Source organism: Nannobrachium achirus (assembly GCF_963921795.1).
Source record: "Nannobrachium achirus genome assembly, chromosome: 15".
In the NCBI taxonomy this organism is placed as follows: domain Eukaryota; kingdom Metazoa; phylum Chordata; class Actinopteri; order Myctophiformes; family Myctophidae; genus Nannobrachium; species Nannobrachium achirus.
Window position 1 is genome coordinate 7,686,796 of NC_137822.1, and position 27,539 is coordinate 7,714,334.

General features: G+C 44.4%; 1 protein-coding gene across 6 annotated transcripts in view; it reads left to right on the forward strand.

The window, feature by feature from the left end:
* The window catches only part of prrc2b (proline-rich coiled-coil 2B), a 37,769-nt gene extending 14,003 nt beyond the window's left edge, over positions 1-23,766 (forward strand). For 2 of the 6 annotated variants that reach the window (XM_080742479.1, XM_080742480.1), the window contains exons 14-31: positions 2,141-2,348; positions 2,724-2,931; positions 3,283-5,367; positions 6,959-7,119; positions 7,645-7,760; positions 8,508-8,649; positions 9,346-9,422; positions 10,501-10,815; positions 11,725-11,826; positions 12,407-12,602; positions 13,216-13,313; positions 13,824-13,951; positions 14,382-14,622; positions 15,284-15,454; positions 18,114-18,190; positions 19,232-19,310; positions 20,125-20,334; positions 21,225-23,766. In XM_080742479.1, the coding sequence (XP_080598605.1) occupies positions 2,141-2,348; positions 2,724-2,931; positions 3,283-5,367; positions 6,959-7,119; positions 7,645-7,760; positions 8,508-8,649; positions 9,346-9,422; positions 10,501-10,815; positions 11,725-11,826; positions 12,407-12,602; positions 13,216-13,313; positions 13,824-13,951; positions 14,382-14,622; positions 15,284-15,454; positions 18,114-18,190; positions 19,232-19,310; positions 20,125-20,334; positions 21,225-21,404 (4,794 nt within the window). In that variant the 3' untranslated portion in view covers positions 21,405-23,766. Of the gene's footprint in view, positions 1-2,140; positions 2,349-2,723; positions 2,932-3,282; positions 5,368-6,958; positions 7,120-7,644; positions 7,761-8,507; positions 8,650-9,345; positions 9,423-10,500; positions 10,816-11,724; positions 11,827-12,406; positions 12,603-13,215; positions 13,314-13,823; positions 13,952-14,381; positions 14,623-15,283; positions 15,455-18,113; positions 18,191-19,231; positions 19,311-20,084; positions 20,359-21,224 lie in introns of all 6 variants that reach the window. The other 4 variants (XM_080742481.1, XM_080742483.1, XM_080742482.1 and 1 more) reach the window with 4 other exon arrangements.
* Positions 23,767-27,539: the final 3,773 nt, after the last annotated feature.

A 27,539-nucleotide genomic window follows, 5' to 3' on the forward strand; every position in this document is an offset into this window, starting at 1 on the left:
CTTTTAAAATGACAATACACTTGGGGTGTGTCTGTCTCAGGAGAGACGACACAGGCGTGGCCTGTATAGGGTTTAGTGGTTAAATGCATCTTGACATCAATTGGCCTCAATTTCTTTTAGCCAATGCAGTCCAATCTGAACTTTTATTCTCATCAGAACATCAGTCAGAACCTTAAAGGTCTTAAATTTACATTCTTGTACAAGCTCCCAACATTATTCGGTTTCAAGATGAGTTCTCAAGGTGAAAGTTGAGGAAAGAAGGATGGGGAAACACAAGTCTGACAAGAAGTCACAGTGCCGACAAGGTGCATGGTCAAAATATAAATGAAATGAGTTGGGAATGCTTCTTTGCAAGCAAGTAGGGACAACACATTTTCATGACTCTGGTGCGCTGACAGCACAAACATGACTGCCATGTTTTAGTGTAGATAGACGACCTACTGCAGAATGGCTCCCTTGGTGTGGGACTGCACATGCCAATCAGACCGATAAACTTTCAGTGAGATTACAATTGGTTTTATTGGGTAATTTAAGGTACAGCTGCAGCTATGGATTACATTCTTGGTGAATAGTCATACTTTGTTTTTTGTTTTTTTTAATCCAATCACCCTTTTTTTATTTTTATATAATGAATCAATCTAAAATGATTTCCTAATTTTAGCCCTATTTATGAAGCATGGGGTGTTTTTATGTGAGTGTTCAGGGTTTATACTGTGTATTCAATTGAATGTCACATCTGTAGCTATCACAAGCCCGGTAATGATTAATGATCAGACGCACAAATAATAAATCCCCCATAAGTTTAATAATGGACTCAACTGGGCGTGAAGCTAGCTGAAGTGACATGCACCTGCTTCTCCTCAACAATGATGGTTGTGTTTATAATAAGCTTAGAATTCATCTCACACATCATGGTTGAAGTTTTGTTTGCTCATGTTTTTCGCTGGCGTTACAATTGTGTAACGGCCATGACATTAAAAAGACCTTTAGATCTTTAGTTCCATAGCAGAATATAATTTCTGTCAAGTGGAAACCTCATGTCTGAAACAAATTCAAATGGTAGTAAAAAAAACTGCAAAAGTAGCAGATCTACAGGCTTGTGGATCTGCTACTTTTGATGCTTCTGTGTGACGCTGTAGTATGAAAGTCATCCATACAATACTTTACGACAAAACACAAAGCTAAAATATGGAGATGGGAGGTTTCCCGCCCCGACAGCAACTATAGCATCCATCTTGTCGCGTGGTGGAGGTAGCGTTTCCAACGGAGAACCCCAGGCGTGCCTCTCTCTCCCTGGCCACGTTGGCCAGCTCTGAACGGGGGATCCCGAGGCGTTCCCAGAACGGCTTGGAGAGATATATCATCTGGTCTTCCTAGCCGGCAGTGCCTGTGCCATGTCTCCCTGGGGAGGCAGGCAGGAACCACCTCAACCTTTCTACACAAGCAGTCTCTCCCGTCGTCCCCAGAGGAGATGCCAGCCACCGTCTGCGCAAAACCCAGTGATGCGGCTTGTATCCGTGGTGTTATTCTTGCAGTCGCAACGCACATTTCATGACCATATGTGAAACTAGGAATAGAAGGTTGACCGGTAGCCTGAGTCTCCTGGCTCGCCTCTCTTTTTGTCACAACGGTGCGGTGCAGCGAACACGCCGCTCCTCTGATTCCGAGAACATTGTGAATGAAGTGTCAGTCTGTTGACATTGCAGTGCTAGAACACAATGTTCACTATTTGTAATATGAACTTGTTTGACTATGTTTATTGACCAGTATATATTTTAGTTGAACATACTCTTTTTTGCAGAATGTTCATCCTTTTCTCCCCTTTTTTTCCTTTTTTGCAGAATGTTTGCCTATGTTTTATTTTTACAATATGTATTGCAATGATTCCCTGATAGCAATTCATGTTGAAGCTGACCGTTTACATCTTTGCAATGGTTTCCTTTATCTTTTTCTTTTTGTATACACCCAGTGTTATACATACAATAAAAAATGCAGTAGGCATTAGGCAACACACTTTTACAACCAAAAATAACTACTAATACTAGATGGTTCACCTATTTGTGGCATGCCCAGAATATGGTCGCTGGGAGTTCATGTGGTTAATAACGAGGTTTCTACCCATTCTGTTCCCCTTCTTCAGGAACAAGCGTACAAGATGCAGCACTGGCAGCAGCAGCCGGGTCACCCCTCCGCCCCCACCGGCTCCAGCCACCCCCAGCGGGGCTACTACCCCCCACACGTGCTGGGGTTTGACCCCCGCTGGATGATGATGCCCCCCTTCATGGATCCGCGCATGGCCCAGGGCCGGTCTCCTGTGGACTACTATCCCAACGCTGTGCACTCGTCAGGTGAGCACTGGCCTAACCCATTAAAGACTGATTGAGGACTGATTTTGACAAAGGCCTTCTAAACCCAGGACTTCTCAAACTTGACAAAGTCGTATTCCTTCCCATTCCCAAGATGCACCGTGATCTTTCATGAGCACATGTGACTTATGGGGGCTAGTATTGGATATACGGTAATGAAGAAATCGCCAGCTTATTTTCTAAAAAAACATATTTAACCACTTGGAATCAATCGCTAAAATGGCTAAAACAATAGGAACCCCTTTTGTAAAGAAGAAAAAAAATCCTTTATGTGCTCTGTAGTTTAATTTGATTTGATCATCAGTTTTGTACATTTTGCTCAAAGTGTAAAGAAATAAACGTGTGTTTTGTGCACAGGAATGATGAAGCCCGTGCTGCACCAGGAGCACCTCAGCAGCCCTGGCTCTGATGAAGGCTGCCACCCTGGCCTCCACCAGGAGAGAAGGGCCCCCTCCACTGAGCCTTACCCCGTGTGGAGCCAGGATGGCTACCCCCTCCGCAGCTTCACCCCACCCTACCAGAGACAGCATGAGAGCCCGGACACCAGCGGCCAGCCAGACGACAGGTAGTTCACAAACTAAACATGCCGTGAAAGAATCTGTGAACCACTTAAAAGAGCTGGAGACTGGGAGACCCCTGTTGGTGAACGAACTGTTTATAGCAATGTTTGCTATCAGAATATAGAGCTTAAACCTTTTAACAAAAAAGTACATTTTTTTTATTTTGTACAAAAATCACACCTAGTGTGAAGTGAGCAGTGCCTTGAGCCAAGATGTAGGCCACACTTCAGAGCCCGGACGAAGCCAGATGTGGGAGCTTAGCTGTTTCCTGGAGCACCACTCAAAAACTGAATAATAATGATAGTCACTTACAGCGCCCAGTTTAATCTCTGTTTTCACCTGTTTTCTTTCCCCAGAGGTGACCTGGGCTGCTCCCAGCGGGAGTCTTATGAAGAGAGGGCCACTGAGTGCCTGGACCACCCCTCGGAGGAGCAGGGCTACCAGCAGAACCGCGGCCCTGACAGGGACCACCACCACCACGAACAAGGCCTGCTCACCACCGTTCAGAGCCACCCCCAGCAGCAGCACGCCGAAGGCGACTACCACAAGCAGGACCCCAGAGACAAGCACCTGAAAGACGGGCCCGAGCCTCGCAACGAGGCCTTCGATGGCTCCACAGACAATTGGAGAAGGGACGGAAGCCAGAAAAAAGACGGGGGACTCGGTGGAGTCCAAGGCCAGTGGTCCGAGCCCGTCTCTAGTTCCAGCAGCAGTGTCAGCCAGCCGTCTGAGACTGGCGGGCGCACGCTGATCCGCAGGACTGGGCCCATTAAAAAGCCAGTGCTCAAAGCGCTCAAAGTGGAGGACAAGGAGAACGAGAAACCCAAGCCTGAGCCAGAGGAGAAGCCGGTTCCTTACCGCCTGGAGAAGGAAGTCCTCACCAACGTGTACGACTTGAAGAAAGACAACCAACCGATCGGCAACAGGCGGTCGGCCTCGCCTGCCGTTGTCGAGAAGCAGCCTGAAGAGAAGCCCGTTCAGCCACTGCCGCCGCCGGCTCCAGCCAAACCAGAGAGGCCCGTCAGCACGCAGAGCGAGGACTCCCACAAAGACAGCGGCTGGGACAGCAGCAAGAGCCAGTCGTCCAGGGACAGCCAGGGAGACAGCCGGGAGACCCAGGCGCCCCGTCGCAACAACTGGATCTTCATCGACGAGGAGCAGGCCTTCGCCGGGGCCCGGGGAGCGGGCAGAGGAGGGCGTTCCAGGGGCGGCTTCCGAGAGTTCAGCTCCAGGGGAGGAGGTCGGGGTGGCAGAGGCGGAGACAACTTCCGCGGGGGTTATAACAACAACAACAACAGCAGCAGCGGGGGCCAGAGGGTGGGGAGAGGAGGCAGAGGGCCGATCAGGGAATTTGTCAAGGTGGAGGACCTCCAGAGGGGGAAGCCACGGAGGCGGAACGTCAGCGAAACCATGAGCGAGACCTCGGAGTACGAGGAGCTGCCGAAGAGGCGCCGCCAGAAAGGCTCAGAAAACGGAGAGGGCTACGCCGAGGCTGGAGAGGTCCGCAAGGCGGACAGGGACTCTTGGAGGTCCAACAAAGTCTACACAGATGACCAGGCAGCCATTGATGCCAGAGACCAGGCCAAGACCCACAGTAGGGGCTTTGGAGGACGCACGTTGCCTCCCAGACTGAACACCACGAACACCACCGGGGGCTACAGTCGAGGCTTCGGGGGCCCGAGGGACATCTCCACCTGGAGGGGCAGAGGGACCCAGTTCAGCAGTAGTGGAAGCGGTCCATTGCAAGAGAACGGTTACGGCCCCGGAGCGGAGACCGCTTACTCCCGCAGAGCGCCCCCCGCCGAGCAAGAGCCCTTGAAGTACACCCCCAAGTTCAACAGCCCCTTCATGGAGAATGGCACGGAGGAGCGCGGGGGAGGAGAGTACTACCTGGAGAGCGATAACAACCCCGACAGGCAGGCCCTGAGGAGGCGGCGGCCGCCCCGCCAAGACAAGCCCCCCCGCTTCCGCCGCCTGCGGCAGGAGGCCGAGCCCGGCTCGGGCCACTGGACCAGCGACGAGTACATCAACGGAGGCGACTTCACCAACCCCTGGCCGGGGCGCTCCAAAGCCGCCGGAGAGGAGGGCTGGCCGAGCGGTCAGTACGCGGGCGGGCGCTCCTCCGGCCAACACGGCCAGGCCGAGGACTGGGACACCGGCTCGGAAAACAGCGACTTGGGAGACTGGAGGGAGAAGCGAGGCGGCCAGCAGCAGCAGCAGCAGGGACACGGGGACATTCCCTCGGACTCTGGGGGACACGGCGGCGAGCCGAACTCCGGGGAGAAGAGGGAGCTTTCCAAAAGGAGCTTTTCCAGCCAGCGGCCCCTGGTGGAGCGGCAGAACAGGAAGGGAGAGCCCCCCCTGCTGGAGGGGAGCAGGATGACGCGGGCAGATAATAACCCGCGCGACAGCTGGCAGAATGGTGGAGCTCCTTGCAGAAGGTTGGTTGAATGGAGTTCCCTTTCTTTTCATTTTTTACCCGTAGGCTGTTTTTAACCTGCCGTTTGTATGAGTCATTAGACGGAAGCATGATCAAACTTGAACGGTGCAATTCTGGGAAATTGCAAGTGGTTGCACCGATGTGACGAATCCTCTGGGCAATGAATTCTGTCTATAATGTACGTATGTTGTGATGTCAAGCAAAGCATGACCAATCCTGTCTGATTGGACATTATGTTGTCCAAGACATCCGGCCCTACAACCCGGCTAACATCAGTCAAAAGGTTAACAAAATACAGGTTCACTTTACTGGCAAATAATTCTCAGATCAAGAACCATAGTGTTGCCTATAGCAACTACACTAATAATGTATTGTCTGTCTCAGTTCTGCTGTTTATATTGGCTAGTTTAGAAATCAGCATGTCATTCATCATTAATCCTCCTTGCACTAGGATACTAGGATACTAGGATACTAGGATGTTGGATAACATCAGTCAAAAGGTTAACAAAATACAGGTTCACTTTACTGGCAAATAATTCTCAGATCAAGAACCATAGTGTTGCCTATAGCAACCACACTAATAATGTATTGTCTGTCTCAGTTCTGCTGTTTATATTGGCTAGTTTAGAAATCAGCATGTCATTCATCATTAATCCTCCTTGCACTAGGATACTAGGATACTAGGATACTAGGATGTTGGATAACATCAGTCAAAAGGTTAACAAAATACAGGTTCACTTTACTGGCAAATCATTCTCAGATCAAGAACCATAGTGTTGCCTATAGCAACCACACTAATAATGTATTGTCTGTCTCAGTTCTGCTGTTTATATTGGCTAGTTTAGAAATCAGCATGTCATTCATCATTAATCCTCCTTGCACTAGTTGGCAAACACGCCTTTCCTCTTGATATGGACTTGAGACATTTATTTCTAGAATGTAACTGTCCAATCTATATCAACAGTTAAATAGTTGCAGACTCAGTGAGAGTCTAATGTCTGCATTATACTGGGATATGTGCCATCATGTGGTGCACAAAACGTTGCGGTGCGTTGTGAGCTTGTAGATCTGCTATTTTATTTCAATACACAATAGTAAAGGAGGCCTTAGTCGTTAACCTAGGTTTTCAGAACACATGCCTCTGTGATTTCCGTATGTGACCAGAACCAAGGCTTGTCTACCGTTCACAACGTTTTTTTACAGGACAATTACGGATGGGAAAGTAATCTTACCGTTATTATCTCCCCAAAAGGTGGTCCAGGTGTTTTTTTCCCCCATAACAGACAATCTTGTCCATTCTCCCTACCCGACCACGGCTCCAAACAGGAGCGATTGGTTATATTGTTAATGCGCTTATTTCTCCGCTCGGAAATCTATTTTATTAGTAAATGCCTGTCGTACATAATGCCTCTTGTCACTAAACAGTCTATTCCCACCGGGCGCCGCCGTTATCGCAAGACGTCTGGGTGCTATTGACCCCACTGCGCACCGGAAGTGTTGTGATCCGAGATTTCAAATGTGAGTTCTCCAATACAGTGAAAACTGTGGCTCCCAGACTCAAAGCATTGTTTTGGTCTCTTGTCTCCAAACAGGTCCCCAGACGAGTCGAGTTGTGTGTACAGCGTCGAGCAGTCTGAGGAGCGAGAGCCCATGGAACCCTCTGGAAAGAAGCTGGACAAGGACCTGAAGCCAGTCTCTGTCAAGTCTGACATGGCTGAGCCACTGTCCCAGTACGACCTCAACAGCTACCCAAGTAAGCCAGCAAACCTGTTCAATAACTTGGTACCCCTTAACCCATTTAGACCTGAGGCCGAAAAAAACACCTAGCAGTTTTCTGAAAAACGTCTATTTATTTATTTATTTATTGTCTCTGTCGAGGGGGAAACCAAACATTTTCCTTTTCAGGTTTCTAATTCAAAAGCATCAAAAGTACCAGATCTAGAAGCACAAAATGCGTCCCTTTCTTTCAAGTTTGTAGATCTGCTACTTTTGATGCTTTTGTGTGATGCTGTAGTCTGATCAAGTTGGGTCGTTAATTTACAAAAAGTGGACATGAGGTTTCTGCCCGACTGCAACGATATTTAGTTTACATAAGCAAAATCTAAAATGACACGGATGCTTTCCCGTATTGAATGGGGTAATGCCACTTGTTTTACATCCCCAGTTGAATCACTATTATTTAGGGGTGTTTTGATTCATCGGCTAGTTCCAAAGTTAAACTCATGCATGTCGAATATAAACCTTTTGCTAACTGACTTTCTGCTTGTGTTTTGTGCAGTCGAGGGGGACGCGGGGGGTGGAGTTCCCAGTCCGGACGGCTTCGCAGACTCTCTGTCCAAGAAGCAGAGACGACCACAGGACGAGGAGAGGAGGAGGAAGGAACAGGGAGCCAGCGTAAGAAAAAACCTTTGGATATTTAACTCCTCGATTAACCTTTTTAACCACTTGAATCCATGTTCTGAGGCTATCGTTCTGTGAAAATAGACCACCTACAAGTACAAGGTCACAACGTGTTGTGCTGCGAAACCGTTATGAACTTGTAGACGTGTCAGGAGGCCTAGCACAGAGGCCTTTGGAATACAGTCAACTCAAATTATACCGACGTGTAACCTTTTCAGTCCATATACCAGTTCCAAAAACTGGTATATTATTTTTCACAATAACCATTCCATATTAATGTGTTTACTACTCCAAACAACATTTATTTTGGCGCCTGACATCCGTGTTTCTGAAAACATTTTTGTGTTTCAAAATAACCCTGGCGGTGTTTCCAATAAGACTGCTACAGTTGAAATTCCACAGTGGGACTTTTAAGTAGTTAAATGTATTGATTGAGTACTTTATTAGTCAGAAATGTAAACAGCACATGGTACAGTCAGACTGTAGGGGCCTGTATCTAGTAAGATATGGTTTGGAATTAAATTGTACCATAATACCATTCTATGCTACACTGCCTGTCTTTGGGCATTGCACATAGGATTAAGAAACTCATTATTGCGCTGAATGAGTTGTTATATATTGCCTGGAAATTGGGTTAAATATTCTGGAAAAGTTTTGGAAAATTATTGGTAAAATGTGTGGGAAGACTGGGGACCCTGTGTGTACATGCTGTTTATGTTGTCGTTGCCTGTATATTATTAGGTGCCAGTGAAGAGCAGGACCATTGCCTCCAAGATGCCACCGCGGTTTGCCAAGAAACAGGGCAGCATGAGTATGGAGCAACCAGAGGATCCTCTGTCCTCCAACAACCTTGGCACTGAGATCTGGGAGACCAACAGTTCAGGTAGGCCCGGCTATTTGAGATAATCGCAATTATTTGTCCATAATTGTCCTAACCATTTCCACGTTGAAGCGATATTTTCTCTGAATACAGGAAATGTCCGTCAAATAGCGGAAATACACTGCTATTTATTATAATAATAAGCTATATTATGTTATTTCCACTATTTAAAAAAAAAGTAAATATTTCTGTCATTTATTTGTATATTACAATTATTTGTCATAACTGCCCTGTGACATTTTGGTTTATGAACCCTAAAAAAACACAGAAATGCAATATTTATAGGCACCGTTCAATGCCAAAAACACAATTAAATTGTTGATCGCAATTATTTGTGTGACAATTAATCGTCAAGTAAAAAGTCGTGATGGTGACAGCCCTGAGCACAGAAAACACTTTGTTCTTTAGTATTCCCCAGGAGTAACTTTTAACTCAAATTGTGGGGTATTTGCTGGCAAAGACGGAGTGTCTAGAACTAGATTTATATGGTGCTCCTTGTGTGAGCACGAATAGACCTCAGTCTAATAAAAACAACAACAACAACAAAAGATTTGTGGTCTGTAGTGTGAGGTTCTTGATTTGAGAATCGAGATGAGCATTAATGTGTACTTTCAGTGCCCTCTGCTGGACAAACTGACAGACAGGCCTCATTGCAGTTACATGTTAACTGTATTAAACTTGTTCCATTTTCCTCCTCAGCTCTGTCAGTTCAGTCTTCAGGAGGAGACTCGTGGACTAAACAAGTGTCATACACTGGCAGTGAGCCCAACTCTGAGGTACAGTCATGCATATCTGCATACTTATGCATTATTTTTGTATTAGGTTTTTACACTTTTTGTTGTGGCCTCAAATCTGACCAATCTGGCATTTATGTAACATTAAAACTATAAATTACAATCTCCAGTAGAGCCATACCAACTGTATGCATAATGTGTAGATTAGTTAGGGGGGGATTATTGCATGTAGATGTATTCACAACTTTGCCTCTTAACACATTTAACTGCCACATAAAAATGTGTCTGTGACCCACACGTGGGTCCCGACCCAGTGTTTGTGAACCACTGATCCTTCTAAGGTTTTTTGAAAAACCTATGTTTCTATGTCAGCAATCTGTCAAAGTAAAGGTCCTTTTCACTTAGCTGGAGCTCAGTTAGTCTGTTCTTGAGAGACTACTATGTCAGTGGTTCTCAAACTTTTTCATGTGAAGGACCCCCAAAATGATATGTATTTGGCCACTGACCCCCATCTCAAAATATTGTATCAGGGACCCCCCCAGGAGCAAATATTTGAGTTACAAATGTTCGCTTTAAAAAAAGATATAATCAAAGACCTGCACAAATCGTCATGATTTTTCAAAAATAGCAGATCTACAAGCTCGCAGCCGCGCTGTGAGCTTGTATATCTGCTGTTTTTCGATCCTTCTAAGGTTTTTTGAAAAACCTATGTTTCTATGTCAGCAATCTGTCAAAGTAAAGGTCCTTTTCACTTAGCTGGAGCTCAGTTAGTCTGTTCTTGAGAGACTACTATGTCAGTGGTTCTCAAACTTTTTCATGTGAAGGACCCCCAAAATGATATGTATTTGGCCACTGACCCCCATCTCAAAATATTGTATCAGGGACCCCCCCAGGAGCAAATATTTGAGTTACAAATGTTCGCTTTAAAAAAAGATATAATCAAAGACCTGCACAAATCGTCATGATCTTTCAAAAATAGCAGATCTACAAGCTCGCAGCCGCGCTGTGAGCTTGTATATCTGCTGTTTTTCAATAGTTAAAGCATTCAACAATCCCAGGCCTAGATGGGTTTTAATCATAGATTATGACAATAGATTAACATCTTTACATGACCTATCAGGACTCTGACGCCGGTCCCGAGCAGCAGCCCAAGGAGCAGCACATCAAGCCGGGCCCCATCGGCAACGAGCGCTCCCTGAAGCACCGCAAGGGCCCGGAGGGCGAGGGGAGCGGCGGCGGAAACATGAACGCGGCCAACGTCAACGGCGTGGTGGACCTGCACGTGGACACGGGCCTGGGCGCCGGCGTGCCCCCCATCGAGTTCGGCGTCAGCGCCAAGGACTCGGACTTCAGCCTGCAGCCGCCGGGCTCCGCCCCCGTCCCTGTGGTGTCCAACCCGGTCACCAAGCAGCTGCAGGACGCGCTCGCTACCAATGTAAGTTGTCGTCAGAGAGAGAGGGAGAATGTTGGGAATTCACATCAAAGTCCATTATTTATTCAGCATTTGAGCCACGGACCACCGTTTGATGAGCTGTAGCCTCTCCGAGCCAACATTTGGAATATTTAGTTATCGTTGGATAAATATTTTGTCCACAATTCCATGCTGTACTGATGTGTTGGGCAATAATTTAAGTCTTGGCGTAAAATGAAACCAAACATTTGGTTTCGTTTTACAAGATAATTTAGCTGGGGACCACCTGGAGCCCCCTCAAGGAACACTGGTAGGTCCCCAGACCACTGGTTGAAAACCACTGCCCTACTTGATCATGCTCTGCTACAGCGGCGCTCAAAAGTAGCAGGTCTGCATGCTCGTTTTGAGCTTGTCGATCTGCTGCTTTTAAATTTGAATCATAAAAAAGTATAGAGTTTTTGGACATGTGAGGTTTCCTCTGACAGAGACAAAGTAGTGTAGAAATGGAGTTCACCGCTTGAACCCCTAGCATCTCTGTTTCTGTCATTCATTGGGATTCATTTGTCGAAATTGTATTTAGTTTTTTAGCCATATTTTTGCCATCTGAAATATTTAGTCTAGTTTTAGTCGACTAAATATCATAAGATTTTAGTCCAAATGTTTTTTGGCAGGCTTTGATGACATCGTAAAGCTTGATTTTATGCGAGCTTGTAGCTTGTGGACTTTCAGAGCACATCCGAGCACAACCAAACATAAAGTGACTTGCCTTTTAGCTCAAAATTTTATTCTAGTTTATATTATATATTTTAGTCATCATACCTTCGTTTCTATTTCGTTTTTATTTTGATTTCATCATAGGTCATAATCAATGCTAGTATTTAGTTGAGGGAACAAACAGTGAACTCAAGGTGTGTGTACGTTATGTATTAACAGCCCACTCTCAACCAGAGCATCCCCATGCTGCGATCCAACCACCTGCAGCCCGGCATCAACCTCAACCCCATCTCCTTCCCCAGCGCCGACCTCACCCTCAAGGTACACATTCATTATTACCATTCATTATTACTGTTTTAAAAGTTAACACGCTCCCACTTCTGTGGGATACTTAACTCACATAGCAATGGTTCTCAAACATACGTTCTTCTTTTGGTCAAGGACACCCAAATATGTGTGTTGATAAAGAATTTGCTAAATTATCAAAAGACAAAATCTATGTATATCAATTTATGTATTTTTTATATTTTCAAAAATGGCAGAGCTGCCAGCTGTAGATTTATACTTAGCTGAATGCCGAAAATAGCAGATCCACAAGCTCACAACGTGTCATGAGCTTGTGGATCAACTATTTTCGGAACATGACACCTGTGTGCAACCAAGCATAAAACGACTTACCTTTTAGTTCTACCGGATCTCTTCTCCACTAGTCCCTCCCTGACATTTTAGCCTAGTTTTCATTTGTTGACGGAATTGTCAATATAGTTTGTCTTAGTTTTAGTCTGCACAGCTTAGTTTTTATTTAGTTTTCGTCAGTGAAAAAAGGTAGTCGACGAACGTTTTCAGTCATAGTTCCAGTTGATTAAATAAAACACTGTGTGTCCTCTCTCTCTCTGTGCAGATGGAGTCGGCGCGTAAGGCCTGGGAGAACTCCCAGTCTCTCCCGGAGCAGGGCTCCCCCGGTGGTGCGGGGGGGAACAGCAGCCAGCCTCCGTGCAGCGTGGGCTCCACCAGTGGCGTCAGCTACAGCTCCTTCGGAGGCGTCTCCATGCCCCCCATGCCTGTGGCCTCCGTGGCCCCCTCCATGTCCATGCAGGGTAATAATACACCTCCTACATGGTTTATTTGACCTCGCACTGTCTGACTGATATCAGGGATAGCAGTGGCTCAGGGGTAGAGTGGCCGGTAGAGCGTTTGGATGGAGAACCGCAAGGTTCCCAGTTTGATCCCAGCCAGGCTCCCCAGAGTTAGTGCCAAAGTGTCAAGACTCCGACCCCCTGAACTGCTCCCGATGTGCCTTGCATGGTTTCCTCTGCCATCGGTGCGTGAATGAGTGTATGAATGTGTGTGTGAATGTAATGCACAATTTATGTATTTAATAAAATCCACAATACTTCCATTATCTTTTATTGATATTATAAACAAATGGAAGCAAGTCGTTATAGTAAAAGATATATAACACATCTTATAACTTATAACATAAAGGCTCCTCAGTACTTCTGCTAACAAACCAAAATCTGTCTGCTGCTCTGTGTATAACAAAAACAAACTACCATCAAACTAAAACATTAAGCATTATGATTATCGATTTTTGACATTTGTGAATTCATTCATAATCGTCCATGTTCGCATCCCGTGAATAATCTATGAATGGATGATATGTTCCACCCCCAGTGGCTTCCCACTAAACCTTGCTGTTTGTCCTTGCAGGGAACCATATTCCTCCTCTGTACCTGGACGGCCATGTGTTTCCCAGCCAGCCTCGCCTGGTCCCACCAACCATGAGCCAGCAGCAGAGCTACCAGCAGGTACCAAGCCTCTAAAGATACACTACATATTCTAGCTGCTTTTGATGATGTTTGAAATCTTTTTTTTATATTATTTTTGATATTTTTTGGCATTGTTCGTTCTTCCTTTTCTCTTTGTATCACCACGTAAGCCCTATACTTCTTTTTAAGATGACCAGTCAAATTTGCCAAATTTACAAGTTCACAGTGAGTTTGTCGATTTCCCATTGTTCAATGCCAAAAGCAATTCTTTTGTATGACAGTAATCGTCAGCTAAAATATCATGATTGTGACAGCGCACGTGTAACTGTGCCTTAACACAGAGTGGTTCCCAAACTTTTCAGGTCGAGACACAAAAGAGAGATTTGCCCGGGACCTAAACTAGTGAGAATAGCAGATCTACAAGCCCACAACGTGTCGCTTCGCCCCATTTTGCGAGCTTGTAGATCGGCTATTTTCACTACTCCTTAATTATTGTACATATTTTTAAACTGCCTTAACATGTCCATGTTCCATGTGTGTGTCCTCCAGGCGGCAGCCGCCCAGCAGATCCCCATCTCCTTGCACACGTCCCTGCAGGCCCAGGCTCAGCTGGGCCTGAGAGGAGGCCTCCCCGTCTCCCAGTCCCAGGACATGTTCAACTCCATGCCCCCCTTCAGGTAACACACCACAGTCAGTCATATCTGGAAACACTCCCAGAAAACTGCATCTCTGCTACAACAAATATTATTGTTTTCTTTTTATAGTTTTCTTAAATTAACATCCTACTTGATCATACTACAGCTTCACACAAAAGCATTGGAAGTAGCAGATCCACAAGTTCGAATCGCAGCGCGAAGCTTGTACATCTGCTACCTTTGCTATTTTTGTATTTGAATTCTGAAAAGTAATGGTTTTGAACATAATGAGGTTTCCACCTTATTTTTATTTATTTTTTCCCCCAGAAAGCTTAGGTAGGATTTAGAAGGTGTTTTTAGAATGGGCCTCGGGTCTAAATTGGTTAAATCACAGCTCAAAACTGATACCAAATGCATGACTTCTAGTAAATTGTAGCGTTATGCCTATAATTCCTATGTTTTCCCCCCACAGGTCCCAGGTTTACATGCATCCCAATCTGTCCCAGCCCAGCCCCATGGTGCTTTCAGGAGGAGCGCAGCTCAAAGGGCCCTACTCTGCCTTCCCGGGCATGCAGCCCTCTGACATGGTCAAGTCCCAGTCGGGCTCCCACTACCAGCCCATGAACGGCAGCCAGCCGCTGGTCTACGACGGCCAGATGAACCAGGGCCCCGGCATGAGCTCCTCCCAGCTCATGGACTCCCAGCTCATACAGGTACATAGACTTTAGATCTAGCAGCGGATTTTTGGCTGTCGGCCAGAAACCTCTTCTCTCCATTTTTAAACTTTTTTCTCCTTCTGTAAATGAATGCCCTACTTGATAATACTAACTACGGTGTCACACAAAAGTATCAAAAATATCTGATCTACAAACTCTAAATGAAGCGATTTGCAGACAGGCACGATTATTCACACGGAAAAAACGGAAGATTTCATTTTTTTAAAGAATACAATGATTCTGTATGACCACATGCACACCGGCTCTGAATTTGCTGTGCGACCAGTGGCTGCGGCAGTGCGTTCTTTTCCCGATCGAACCCAGTTCGATTTGTGCGTCTTTTCGCATGCGATAAAAACTCATTGGTAAGCGGAAAAAAACACAACGTTCCTGTGTGCAAAGCCCTTGAGCCAGCTCATCTGTAAATTGTAAAACCAAATTACATCAATACCTTGACTAGTACAGCTGCAATGTTTATTTGCCATTATGCAGTTTTATTTTTAACATATCTGCAGGGGAACTGGACTTTTGATGTCAATTTCTATAAGCAGGGGAAGGGGGTATTCAGAAATCAGTATAAGGGATACTGCAGCCCCGTATGCAGCCAGAACCACTGTCTTATATCATTGTCTCACCACCTGAACGCTCTTCCCTCCAGGTGACCATGCCGCTGCCGGGCTCCCAGCTGCGCTACGGCTCTGCGCAGCAGCACCTCATCCTGCCCCAGTCCATCCAGCTGCAGCAGGGCCAGAACCTGTCGGTGGGAGCGCCGCCGCGCCGCATGCTGCCGCCCGGCTCCCAGCAACAGGTCATGAGCGGCAGCCGAGAGGTGAGATCCACGCACGGGTCACAACAGCAACAACACGGCAACGGCAGCAACATTATGGGTTTGCAGCAGCAGCACCATAGCGAGCAAATGTCCCACCGTCAGCCGGAGCCTCTGTATGTCCAACAGAACCGTTCCTTGTTCAATATTTATAAGACCCACAGGCACACTTAAAGAGCCGCACTATGTAACTTTGGTCCCATCCTAATTTACAGTACACTTTTAAGACATAATAAGACATAATAAAGCCATATTAAGAAATAATGTGTTGGTAATTAGAACTAATATGTTTTATTAGACAGAAACAAAGACAGAATAGCAGTAAGAGCGAATACATCCTCTGGCACCGGCACGGGTACCACCGCACGACCGTCAGTTCGACTGTCAGTCGTGCTGCATCACCGGCGATAGGCGGCCACCGGCCCTACTGCTGGGACTGCCGGTCGAACTGCTGGTCCTATCGCCGGCGGTGCAGTGCGACTACCGGTCAAACTGCCGGTCGTGCGGCGGTGCCTGCCGGGGCAGTTCCCCGGCAGGTGCAGGTGCCAGAGAATGTATTCGCTCTTTCTGCTATTCTGTCATTGTTTCTGTCTAATAAAACATATTAGTTCTAATTACCAACACATTATTTCTTAATATGGCTTTATTATGTCTTATTCTGTCTTAAAGTGTACTGTAAAATAGAATGGGACCGTAACTTTTACCCTCTTCTTCTACCGCCGGACTTTTACCATTGAGCCGGCCTGCTTGCTCGGGGGGGGGGGGATAAATTGAAGGTCTTGACCGTCGGGTCAAAGATCGTGTCAGATCCTGTGTCTAGGTGAGACACAACCTTTGACGCTTGATCGAAACGTCTCGATAGAAAGAGCAGGGAGACAAAATACAAGCAACCCTCCCCCGGTTTGTATAAGTTATATTGTATTAACGTACTCTACCGTACAGATTAGACAAAATTACGTTTTATTCGTTAAGAAAAATAAGTTACATAGTGCCGCTTGAACCACTTTTTTGGGTGGTGAAAATGGCTCCTCATCCAATCAGAAGAGAGAAAACCTGACTTTTATAGTGTTCCCGTTCCAGTGTTTTTTCAGCTCAGTTTTGTTTTGTTTAACCCATTCAGGCCTAGAATTATTGAATGCTTTAACCAGTGAAAATAAGCAGATATACAAGCTCGCAGCGCGGCACTTCTTGAAAATTAGAATTTGACCCGATTCTATAAGTGTCTTTTGAATCCTTCTAAGGTTTTTTTTGAAAAACCTATGTTTCTATGTCAGCAATCTGGCCAGCCATCGTCAAAGAAAAGGTCCTTTACACTAAACTGGAGCTCAGTTAGTCTGTTCTTGAGAGACTGCTATGTCAGTGGTTCTCAAACTTTTTCATGTGAAGGACCCCCAAACTGATATGTATTTGGCCACGGACCCCCATCTCAAAATATCTAGTTCCAGGGACCACCCAGAAGCAAAATTTGAGTTACAAACGTTCGCTTTAAAAATACATATATTCAAAGACTCGGTGCCGCACTGTGAGCTTGTATATCTGCTATTTTTTTAATAGTTAAAGCATCCAATAATTTTAGGCCTAAATGGGTTAATCATGTTTTTTTTTTTTTTACCTCCCTTTCAGTAGGTATTCTTACATACAGTACGTACACCTATATGTGTACAGATACAGGTGTGTATGTGTGTATGTATGTAAGAATACATATTGAAAGGGAGGTAAAAAAAAATCCTATCCTTGCCGATCGAGCTCTGCTTTGTTCTGTTCATCCATTGTTTCTTCTTCTGTATAATTGATCCATTGCCGGAAATTGTTCCTCCAACTGTTTGTTCTGATGTATAATATATGAAGATACGTTGAAATATTGTTTTCTTTTGTTTTGCTCTTTAGTCACTTTTATTTTCTTCTTTTTTTTTTCTTCTTCTCTGGTGTATTAAATATTTCAAATATTAATAGCTGGGCACAGTGAGCTTCGGCTTTAAGCCCATGCCTTTTTCGGCCAATCATTATTTTTGCTGCTTCCATTGTATGCACAACTGTTATGTTAAAATTGTGACCGAAATGAATAAACTAACTAAAATCACTTCCAATTTCACTTGTTTATCCTGTATATCTTACATGAGTTCTCTCTCCTGACTTTAATAAAATTGGTATCCCGTATCCTGCATTTTCTGTGAGAGCTGGAGAGAGGGGGAGAAGACCCCTGTTACTGAACAAACACTTTATAGCAGCGATTACTGTTTGGAACATAGAGCTGCTTAACACTTATTTTAGTATAAACAATAAAAAGATCTGTTACAATATCTTTAAGTAATTCTAGAGCACGTTACTTTTCAATCTTCAGAAATGCTGTGTGTACGCCGGAGTACTTCTCCGGGGTCCTCGAGAGGCGTTTACGGGAGGTCCTCTGCAAAATCACTTTTGCAACACAGCAGTTTTTTTTGCACAAATGTAATATCGTATGGCGGTGCCAGAAATAGCAGATCTACATGCTCACAACGCCTCGCAACGCGAGGCGTTGTGATCATGTAGATCTGCTATTTCTGGACAATATCCTTTCTGATGAGGGGGTCCGCGGACCACGACAGAAGCACGTGTGTAACTGTAACTTGGCATGAAGTAGAGTAGAGGTCACTGTGTAACGCTGTTCCCTCCTCACTCCCAGGGCTCACAGATGGAAATGAAAGGCTTCCAGTTCTCAGACAAGCCCAATCATTCCCCAGGCTTACAGGGCTCTTACAGGTAGGAGAACAAGTCTACTCTCAATTCATTTCAAAGTCCTACTTTTCAACCTAGTGGTTGCCCAAAATGTGACAAAATTGTAGATCTACGAGCATGCAACGTGAAACGCTGTGAGCTTGGCGCGCTGTCCCTATTTTCGTATATACTGAGAAGTGAGACCACCTCCCCCCTTTTCTTACCACCCACCCCCACTTAATGTAGTTTTATTTTGTAAATGCAACGAATGTTATTATGTTATTGTCGCTATGTTGAAATTTGAGTGCCTAGGACTTCGACATAAAAAAGACTGTAAAAGGCCTTATTCGGGATGTTCTTGTTGGGAAGGATGTTCTAACTGTACCTGTGCCGTGGCGCATCGTAAATGTGTACTGTACTTTTAATGTTGTTCATTGTGACTAATAAAATATTCAATCAATCAAAGAGCTTTATAGAGCTTTTTAGGTATGCATTTTTTTTACTAAATTATTACTAAATTATGGCATTCATTTTGCCTCGGAGATAAACCGATAAAGTCTAACCAGGATTAGCCACATGAACCCTAACATCCCTTGGGGGAACGTCGAATATAGCAGATGTACACCTACATGCTCAGCTTGTAGATCTGCCAATTTTGATAAATTCATCCATCTTGCCTTATCCCTTAATGCCTAAACATATTGGCCATATTTTACTGACATTTCAACTTGACGTGAGCTTTTTGAACGGCTATTTGAACAGTTTTAAAAAGTTTTGGGGGCAGTGGTTTCATGGGATGGTTCCATGGGGTCTTCTTTTTTTAATTTTTTTTATGCAGCATTCTATTCCTGTTTTTGACAAATATTCAACATTTTCCAAACATTTCATTTTTGTCTAACATCTCTTCTGGGGGTCTCTGGCACAAAACATTTCGGGGGGTCCATGACACAAAAACTTGTAGAACTACTGGTGTAGAGATGGGGTTAGGGGGGACAGCCGACCCAAGTCCAGAGCCAACCCTGTTCAACTAATAGTTTCTAGTTGCCAAGTGTTGTGGATTTAAGCCATGTTTTTCCCTGTTTGCAGGCCAGGCTCTGCCAGCCCCAGTGGGAAGCCCTCTGGTCCAGGAGTCCCTGGGGGACTGCCTACACATTACACTCAGCAGGTACTAGACTCTACTAGTCACTGTACCCTAAAACTCATTAGTCACTGTACCCTAAAACTCATCACACTGCTCTACTAGTCTCTGTACCCTAAAACACTTTACACTGGTCTACTAGTCACTGTACCCTAAAACACTTTACACTGGTCTACTAGTCACTGTACCCTAAAACACAACATTCAGCAGGTAGCTGGTCTACTAATGTAGTCATGGTGTATTATTTATGTTTGATAATTAGCACTGTCAGTCATTAATTGTGTATTTCAGTGATAGACTTTGTATATTTTAAGTGATTTGTTATACATTCCTTGAGTACTTTTTTATTTAACAAATCCTCCAATGTTCAATGCTCCCCCCAAAAGATTTAGTCAACTTCCATTGACTAGAACTTAATCTCAGTTATTTGTATGACAATGAATGGTCAACTATAAAATGTTGTGTTTATGATGATAGCCCTGCAGTACATCAGATATTATCGTCACTGTCGGGCAGAAACCTTGTATCTCTAAGATTAAAATTTGAATGTTTCTTTTTCATAAAGTAAAGCCCTGCTTCATCATACAAGACAAGTCGCACAAAACTAGTGAAAACAGCCGATCTACAAGCACACAACGCCTCGCACCGCGAGGCGTTGTGTGCTTGTAGATCGGCTGTTTTCACTAGCTAGCTCATATTTAAAACGATAAACTCAAACAACGTACAAGGTTTCCACCCGACAACGGCGCTGTGCAAAGTGCAAATAAAAGACCGTTATTGAAGCATCCTTTATACATCCAGATATGGATGTATAATAGTGTCCCTCTGCTGCCCCCTGCAGGTGCCACCTCCCCAGGGCAGCATGGTGATGCACATGCGTCCCCCCACCACTGGCCCCTTCCCCACCCCCATCCAGAGGCCTGTCATGCAGGTCAACAAGACAGTCATCATCCGCTCCCCCCCCTACCCCCCCGGCCCCGGGGGGCCCCACTCCACCCCTCCCTCTGCCCCCGAGCAGGCCCCCGGCAAGGGCCCAGAGGATGGCATGAAGGTGAGCCACCCACTGTAAATTTAGGTAATTTTCATTTTCTTAAATCCATTTTTCCACCCCTTTTTCCCCCATTTGAGCCAATGAAATGAAAATGTTGAATGCATATTAAATGTTGCTTAGTTGTGGTTTGGGGGGGGGGGGGGGGGTAATTAGCCAGTAGCTATGCCCCTCCCAAAAAGCTTTTGTCCAATGCTAGCTTAGAAAAACTTCCTGCTTGCCAAGGTTTGCCTTGGCAACAGCCTTGGCAAGCTGCCGGTTGCTAAGCTAGCATTGGACAAGGAGGGGCATAGCTACTGGCTAATTGTCTAGAACTATAATACTGTCAGGCGGAAACCTCGTATCTCCCAAAGCTGTTGCATTGTTTTATTTTGAATGTTTCAAAAGTAGCAAAATAAAAATGGTGTACAAGCTCACAATGCGTTGCATCGCTACCGGTTGTGAGCTTGTAGATATGCCATTTCTGAAAACAAAATAACAATAAATAAATAAAATATGGAGATACAAGGTTTTTGCCCGACATAGACAATAGACAATATAGGCTACTGTTACATTGTAGGTTTTATAATAGCTTGGTTTGAGGCCTTGCTCAGATAACGATAATTCTGCATACGGCCACAGCATAAATTATGTATTGAACACTTTTAACTGTATGTAAAGTAATAAAGGGCCCAAATCTTATCATTTTAATATTGATATGATATGTTGTATGTTTGTCGAGCTGTTTTTAGAGTAAAAAGTTAAAAACATTTTATCATAAAGATATAATATCGATGTATCACCCAGCCTTATTCAGTGTTATTTATGGAGATGTATAGCAACATTGTGTCTATGTGTGTACGTAATTCAGTGTTGGCGACATTAGTAACTCTAGTCCCCTCTTCTCGGCACAGAATAAAAACCTGCGGGACGTGCGCAAGGCGGTGGGCGAGGGAGCGGCGCCGCCCGGGGGCATGACCAGCAAACTCCAGGAGCCCCCCAACATGCCCCCCTCCTCCTCGGGACAAGCCAAACCAGCACGCACTGGAGCCATCAAACCTCAGGCTGTCAGAGTGGAGGAGGGCCAGGCGTAGCAGCAACACAGACCTTTTTAAAAGCCTCCTCTCGCCACCACCACCACCACCACCACCAGAACCACCACCACCAGAACGCCCCCGACCCCCCCACCTCCTCCGCCTGACCGACCGGTGTCTAAAAGGCTCCTTTCCCCACTTACAAGAAACTCAAGTGAAACCGTGCCGTTGAAAAGCATCGTTTCAGAAGTTCTGGATTAGTTTTCCCAACGTGCAACGGCTCGGTCTTCAGATGAAGGTTCCTCGGAAAAACCTAATTTGGGGCCCCGTGCTCAAGGAGGTGGTACTTAACCCTGAATTATCCTGGGAAACCCAGAACTTATCATTTTACGAAATGTTCCTAAAAATGGCAAATATAGGCAGATCTATACGTTTTTTTGATCTGTGATTTTATTTAACTTTATTATTATTATTATGACGTACCTCCGCATCAGGGGTTGGTTCTGATGATAACGGAAACGTAGACACAAAAGAAAAACAAAAACACGTTGTAGAACTTAAAGAGTTCTGGTAGGTTCTGGGTTACCTTTCGTAGTTGGAAAGAGTTAATTAAGCCTCCTGCAAGCCACCTCATCAACAGGCCGCCCCCTTCTCAAAGGCAAAGGGCCACACATACATGCACAGAGGCATGCCGTACTGTCTCCTCTGAACTGTCTGAACTGGACACCTTATTCTCTCACAACACGTATAGAGAAATATATAAATATATATATAAATATATACATAGACACAATAGACACTTCTTCTAAAGCAAGATCTCTTCAAGGTCCCACTTTTATTTATTAATGTTTAAATGTCCTTTTTTTTAAGAGAACAATGCTAAGGGGGAGAAAATATATATTCCTGGTTTTTGTGTTTCTCGCTCTCCGAAAGTGAGGAAAAGGAAAACCGGCAAACACAACAGATGGTTCATTTTTTCAGACTTTTTATTTTTATTTTATTTTTTCTGCCAAACTGTATGTCTGCCCCGTTTATGGGACTAGCGTCCTTTAAAACCAGGCACACGTTGATCCGTTACCGTGAGAAAGAGATGTCTGCGATGCGTTTTCAACCAGGGAAAACGCTAGAAGGTCATTTTTCATACAAGTTTTTTGCTGGTAGTTGTGGAGCTGAAACTTTTTCTAAGTTATTGTCACATATTTACTCAATTACTAAAGGACTGCTTTTATTCAATCATAAAATAAATAAATACAAAATAAAAATATTTTAACTCGAATTTTGAGGATGTTGTGTTAACATGGAAAGAGTGAAGTGAGTTGTTCTGGCGGTATACTTCACGGCTTGTGATCTGTGACAAAAAAAAAAAAACGCTTAGATTGGCATAGAGTTCATTTTTTATGGTGATGTTCCTTGCTTTCTTTTTTGTTTTTACGTTTTTAGCTCGCTCTCTTTATGTAAACTGAAGCAAAAGGTCGGACATTGTTTTTGGGCAGAATTGTCATTTCTTCCTCGCCGGGGTGTGCGTGTGTGTGTGTGCGTGCATGTGATGATGAGCCTACAGGACTCCCGCCTGGGAACTTGGTGACATTTAAAAAAAAAAAACACCTTCAGTACCTGAAGTCAGTGGAACATCCTGGATGCTGCCACAGTGTGTGGATTTTGATCAACAAAGTTGGCAAAATGTTGGAGTTTTGGGAAAGGGTGCTGCGTTCATTAATTACTGTAAATCAGTGGTTCTCAAAAGTGGGGGTCTTCGAGGGACCCCCACTTTGTAACTCAAAGAGTGTAGAAATGCATTTGTACACTCTTGAGTTACTGTGGGTGTCTGTGGCCTAATAATGCACACCAAACGGGGTGGGTCCTTGAAATCATAGGTTTGGAGAACCCCTGCTGTAAGATTACACCTCTAAACGTATTATGAGACGTTTACTGTATGTTGCTTCACTCTGGTTGTAAAAGAATTGAGATGTTTGTTAGGTGGCTAATATGTGATAAGTGATTTTTATATCCCCTTGGCTTAGTGTGTGTTTGTTTTTTTCTTTCCTTCACGTTTTCTCCCACAGGGCTCCTGAAAAAGACCATTTTCTCTGCAATTCCGTTTGAAATCCAGCTTTATGTGAAACGTGGGGGCGGGAAAATGTGAAGAAACAAACCACCGATCGGATTATTATTCCGCTTCTGGTCATCCCGAGGTGGCACTAGCAATAAATGCAGCCTAAAACTATAATCACAATCAGGGTCCAAATGATTACTTTTGCGTTAGACGTCGTCGATCATCACAAAGAGAGAGAGGCTTTTGGCTTTTGCTTGTTGAATAAATGTATGAACTTTTTAGCTTAAGCTTTTTCTTTCCTGTGAGCACTTGCAGTTCCAATGGACTACGAAGGACTTGTGTTTGTTCCGTTTGAGAAAAAAAAGAAAATGTGAAGCTGTCGAAACCATCATCGATTTCTTTGTAATGGACACTCGTTTTGAGACTTCACTATGCCAATGTCATAACTGGTTATAAATGTTACTTGCTTACTAAAAAAAACGCTCCATGACACTACAACGTGTTCCGATGTATCTTTACGACAGTGTTTCACTGGTATATATGTATATGCATACTTAACTGTACAGTCAAACTTTGTCAGTGGGGGGGGGGGGGGGGGGAGGCTACGATCATGCTTCATTTTCGATATTGTATCAACTAATTAAAAAATAAATAACTATGTTTAAAAGGTCACCATGATGTTTTTTGGAGTGGACTGCTTACGATTGTTGGTAGGATTATTATGGGCTTCGGGTGTTTTTGTTTTGCCTCTTGAATCCCATGAGGATCCGGATAACAACTCCTCATACTCCTTCCTGCACAGAAGTGTTGCCCTCTTTTCTTTCTTTTTTTGTACTTTTACGATGCATAATTTAATTTTGTCGGAAGGACCAGTGCTTTCTAGAGCTGATCCAGCAGTCTGTTTATCCTACCTGATCTTTCTCCTTTCAAATGTGTGGTCATTATTCGCCCTTTCCTTGTTTAAAAAAAGAAAGAAAAAAAGAGCTTATTGAGAGAATAAATAAAGCAGTTGTGATTTCTCAAAAATCTAACCTTTTGTACTTATTCTCTGTATTATGGCCTTGTTTAACTACATCAACCCTATCATTCCTAATGCTGGGGTGAACAACATTCAGTGGAAATAGACAAACAAACAGCACGTTATGTTGCAAAAACAGGACTGGTCAAACAAGTATAGGTGTTTGAAGTGGTTAATAAAGGCATCCTGTAAGAACTTGGTAACAGTGAATCACTGTTAGCTTTTACAAAAAGCAGGCATTGCTGTCAAAATATTCTTGGACCGAATACAATAGTGTGTTGCCTGTAGCAACTACACCAATAAAATTGTAGCCCATTTATTCAACATCTCCCAGGCCAGAACAACTGGGGAATGCTACCACATTCTTGCCATATTGCCCACCTATGGAATAGTTATATCAGCATGCCCATATATAGACCTAGGTGTGAGGGCTGCGCAGCCCCCGATTGTCCCCATCAAGCTGATGGGGACAATCAGACCCCATCAGCTTGTCTGATTGCCATTTATACTTACTTATACTTACCATTTATACTTACCACCCCAAAGTGATGATGATAAACACATGAAAATGAAAAGGACATGGTGTGGCTTCCATGTGGATCTCTGCCGTCATGGTGATGATTGTATATTGATGACATTACATTTGCCCAAATATGGAGGGGCACACCATATTTGGGCACACTTGCCCAAATATGGAGGGGCACACCGATTGTGTTGTGTTGTCAGAACAAAGCTCCTCTGCTCAGCATATATGAGGTGTGAAGAGACTCCAGAATCCAGACTTCCAATTCTTCCACTTAGGCCACAAGTCTGTGTGTTGAGTTGACTTACTGTATAGTGTGTGAGAAATAGGGATACAGAACTTTGGGAGACAAAGAATAGGGTGATAGATGGGTGATAGAGAGAAGACTCATTGTCCGGCTTCAGCAGAACCTACTACAGCTCTGTCCTCATCACAGTCCATGTATAGCAGCAGCTTTGACCACGAACCGCCACTCCAGGAAGGAGTGTTCTCCAGGTCTTCCCAGACTAACCTCTCCTGTTCCGAATGTGCCTTCGAGTCTCATCCGAACCACGGCCGCGACCTCAAACGCAAAACGCAGGGGAATGGACAAATCTGCTCGGAGGCCAGTCAGCGAATAGTCAGCCCTGTAACCAGCCGGAAACAAGGAGACACTGGCCCTCTGAAATCTCAAAGTCGTCAACAGTTTACAGAGATTTTAACTCAACCAACAGGAGATGTAAAGAAACATCAGACGATTCACACAGGAACGAGAAAACACATCTGTAAACAGTGTGACAAGGGTTTCAATAGATCAAGACATCTGACAGAACACCAGCGTATCCACACGGGAGAAAAACCTTTCCACTGTGAACTATGTGGCAATAGTTTCAGTGCGTTAAGTTCCCTGAAGATGCACCAGCGGATCCACACCGGAGAAAAACCTTTCCACTGTAAACTATGTGACAAGAGTTTTGTTCGGTTAAGTCATCTGAGGGGACACCAGCGTATCCACACTGGAGAAAAACCTTTCTACTGTCAACAGTGTGGCAAGAGTTTTAGTGATTCATATGACCTTAAGATACACCAGCGTATCCACACCGGAGAAAAACCTTTCCTCTGTAAACTATGTGACAAGAGTTTCAGGCGGTTAAGTCATCTGAAGACACACCAGCGTATCCACACTGGAGAAAAACCTTTCCACTGTAAACTATGCGGCAAGGATTTCAGTGAGTTAGGCCAACTGAAGATGCACCAGCGGATCCACACCAGAGAAAAACCTTTCCACTGTAAACTATGCGGCAAGAGTTTCCGTCATTCAGGTGTCCTGAAGACACACCAGCGTATCCACACAGGAGAAAAACCTTTCAACTGTCAACAGTGTGACAAGAGTTTCCGTCATTCAGGTGGCCTGAAGACACACCAGCGTATCCACACGGGAGAAAAACCTTACCACTGTAAACTATGCGGCAGGAGTTTCAGTGTGTTAGGTAACCTGCAGAGGCACCAGTGTATCCACGCAAGGGAAAAAACATTTCAACTGTAAACAGCGTGACAAGAGTTTCACTGACTCTGGTAGTTTTCCAGTGTGAATCTGCATATCCACACTGGAGACAAAATTACCTTTCCACTGTAAACAGGGTTTCAGTCAGGGGGGGCCAGTTGTCCGGATTTAAAATGAAGCAAACACAGAACTAAAACTGTTCTGATACCAAAAGTACCAGAACAGCTCCATAGGTTTCCATTCATTTTTTTTACTTTTGATTTTCTTACCTTAATTAACATTGTCCTAAATACCTACTTTATGGTTCCTGTCGCTAGTTTAAAGCCTTGTTTCAATCACCATGATATGCGTTTTGTGAAAATATGGCCCAATTTACGTTATAATTGATGTTAAAGGGTATGCTGTAGGAGGGACTTGTGATCATAGGCTTGTGATGATTCTTCTTTGTGTACTTTATTTTCGGCAGGCTCAACACATTTACCCAAGTATCCCTGCGGTTGCATGCATGTGACTGTTGGCAGCCAATAGCATTCCTTAGGTACCATAAAAACATTGATGGCGGATCCCATACAAGGGCAAAAAAAGCTTCATTTTCACAGCATAGAAACCCATGGGTTCCCACATACCGTCCATATTTTTTTTACAGGCTATGTTTTCAGTACTTTAAATAGTCTTTAACTGCCAGTGTTAAAACATTGTCTAGTCTCCCCTTGCCAGTGATTTTGAAATGAGATAAAATGGTTATTTTGGATTCATGATGCCATTCCATTTCAGAATGATCGGTTTCCCATCTGAACCTTTTCTGATTGAAATATGGCAGTGGTTCCCAAACCTTCCAAGTCAAGACCCAAAAGAGACATTAGAGTAGACGTTTGCCCGGGACCCAAACTAGTGAAAATAGCAGATCTACAAGCTTCGTGCAGTGTTGCAAGCTTGCTGATTGGCTATTTTCACTACTTAATCATTATTATTTTTCAGCTGTGCTCCTGGAACACAGGAGCTATAGCCTAGCTCCAATATCTGACTTTGTCCGGTCAAAAAACTATGGGAAAATGTCCGGGCTTAAGTAAACTGAAGCTACAAAGTCCAGCCTACATCCTGCCACAAACAGCTCAAAG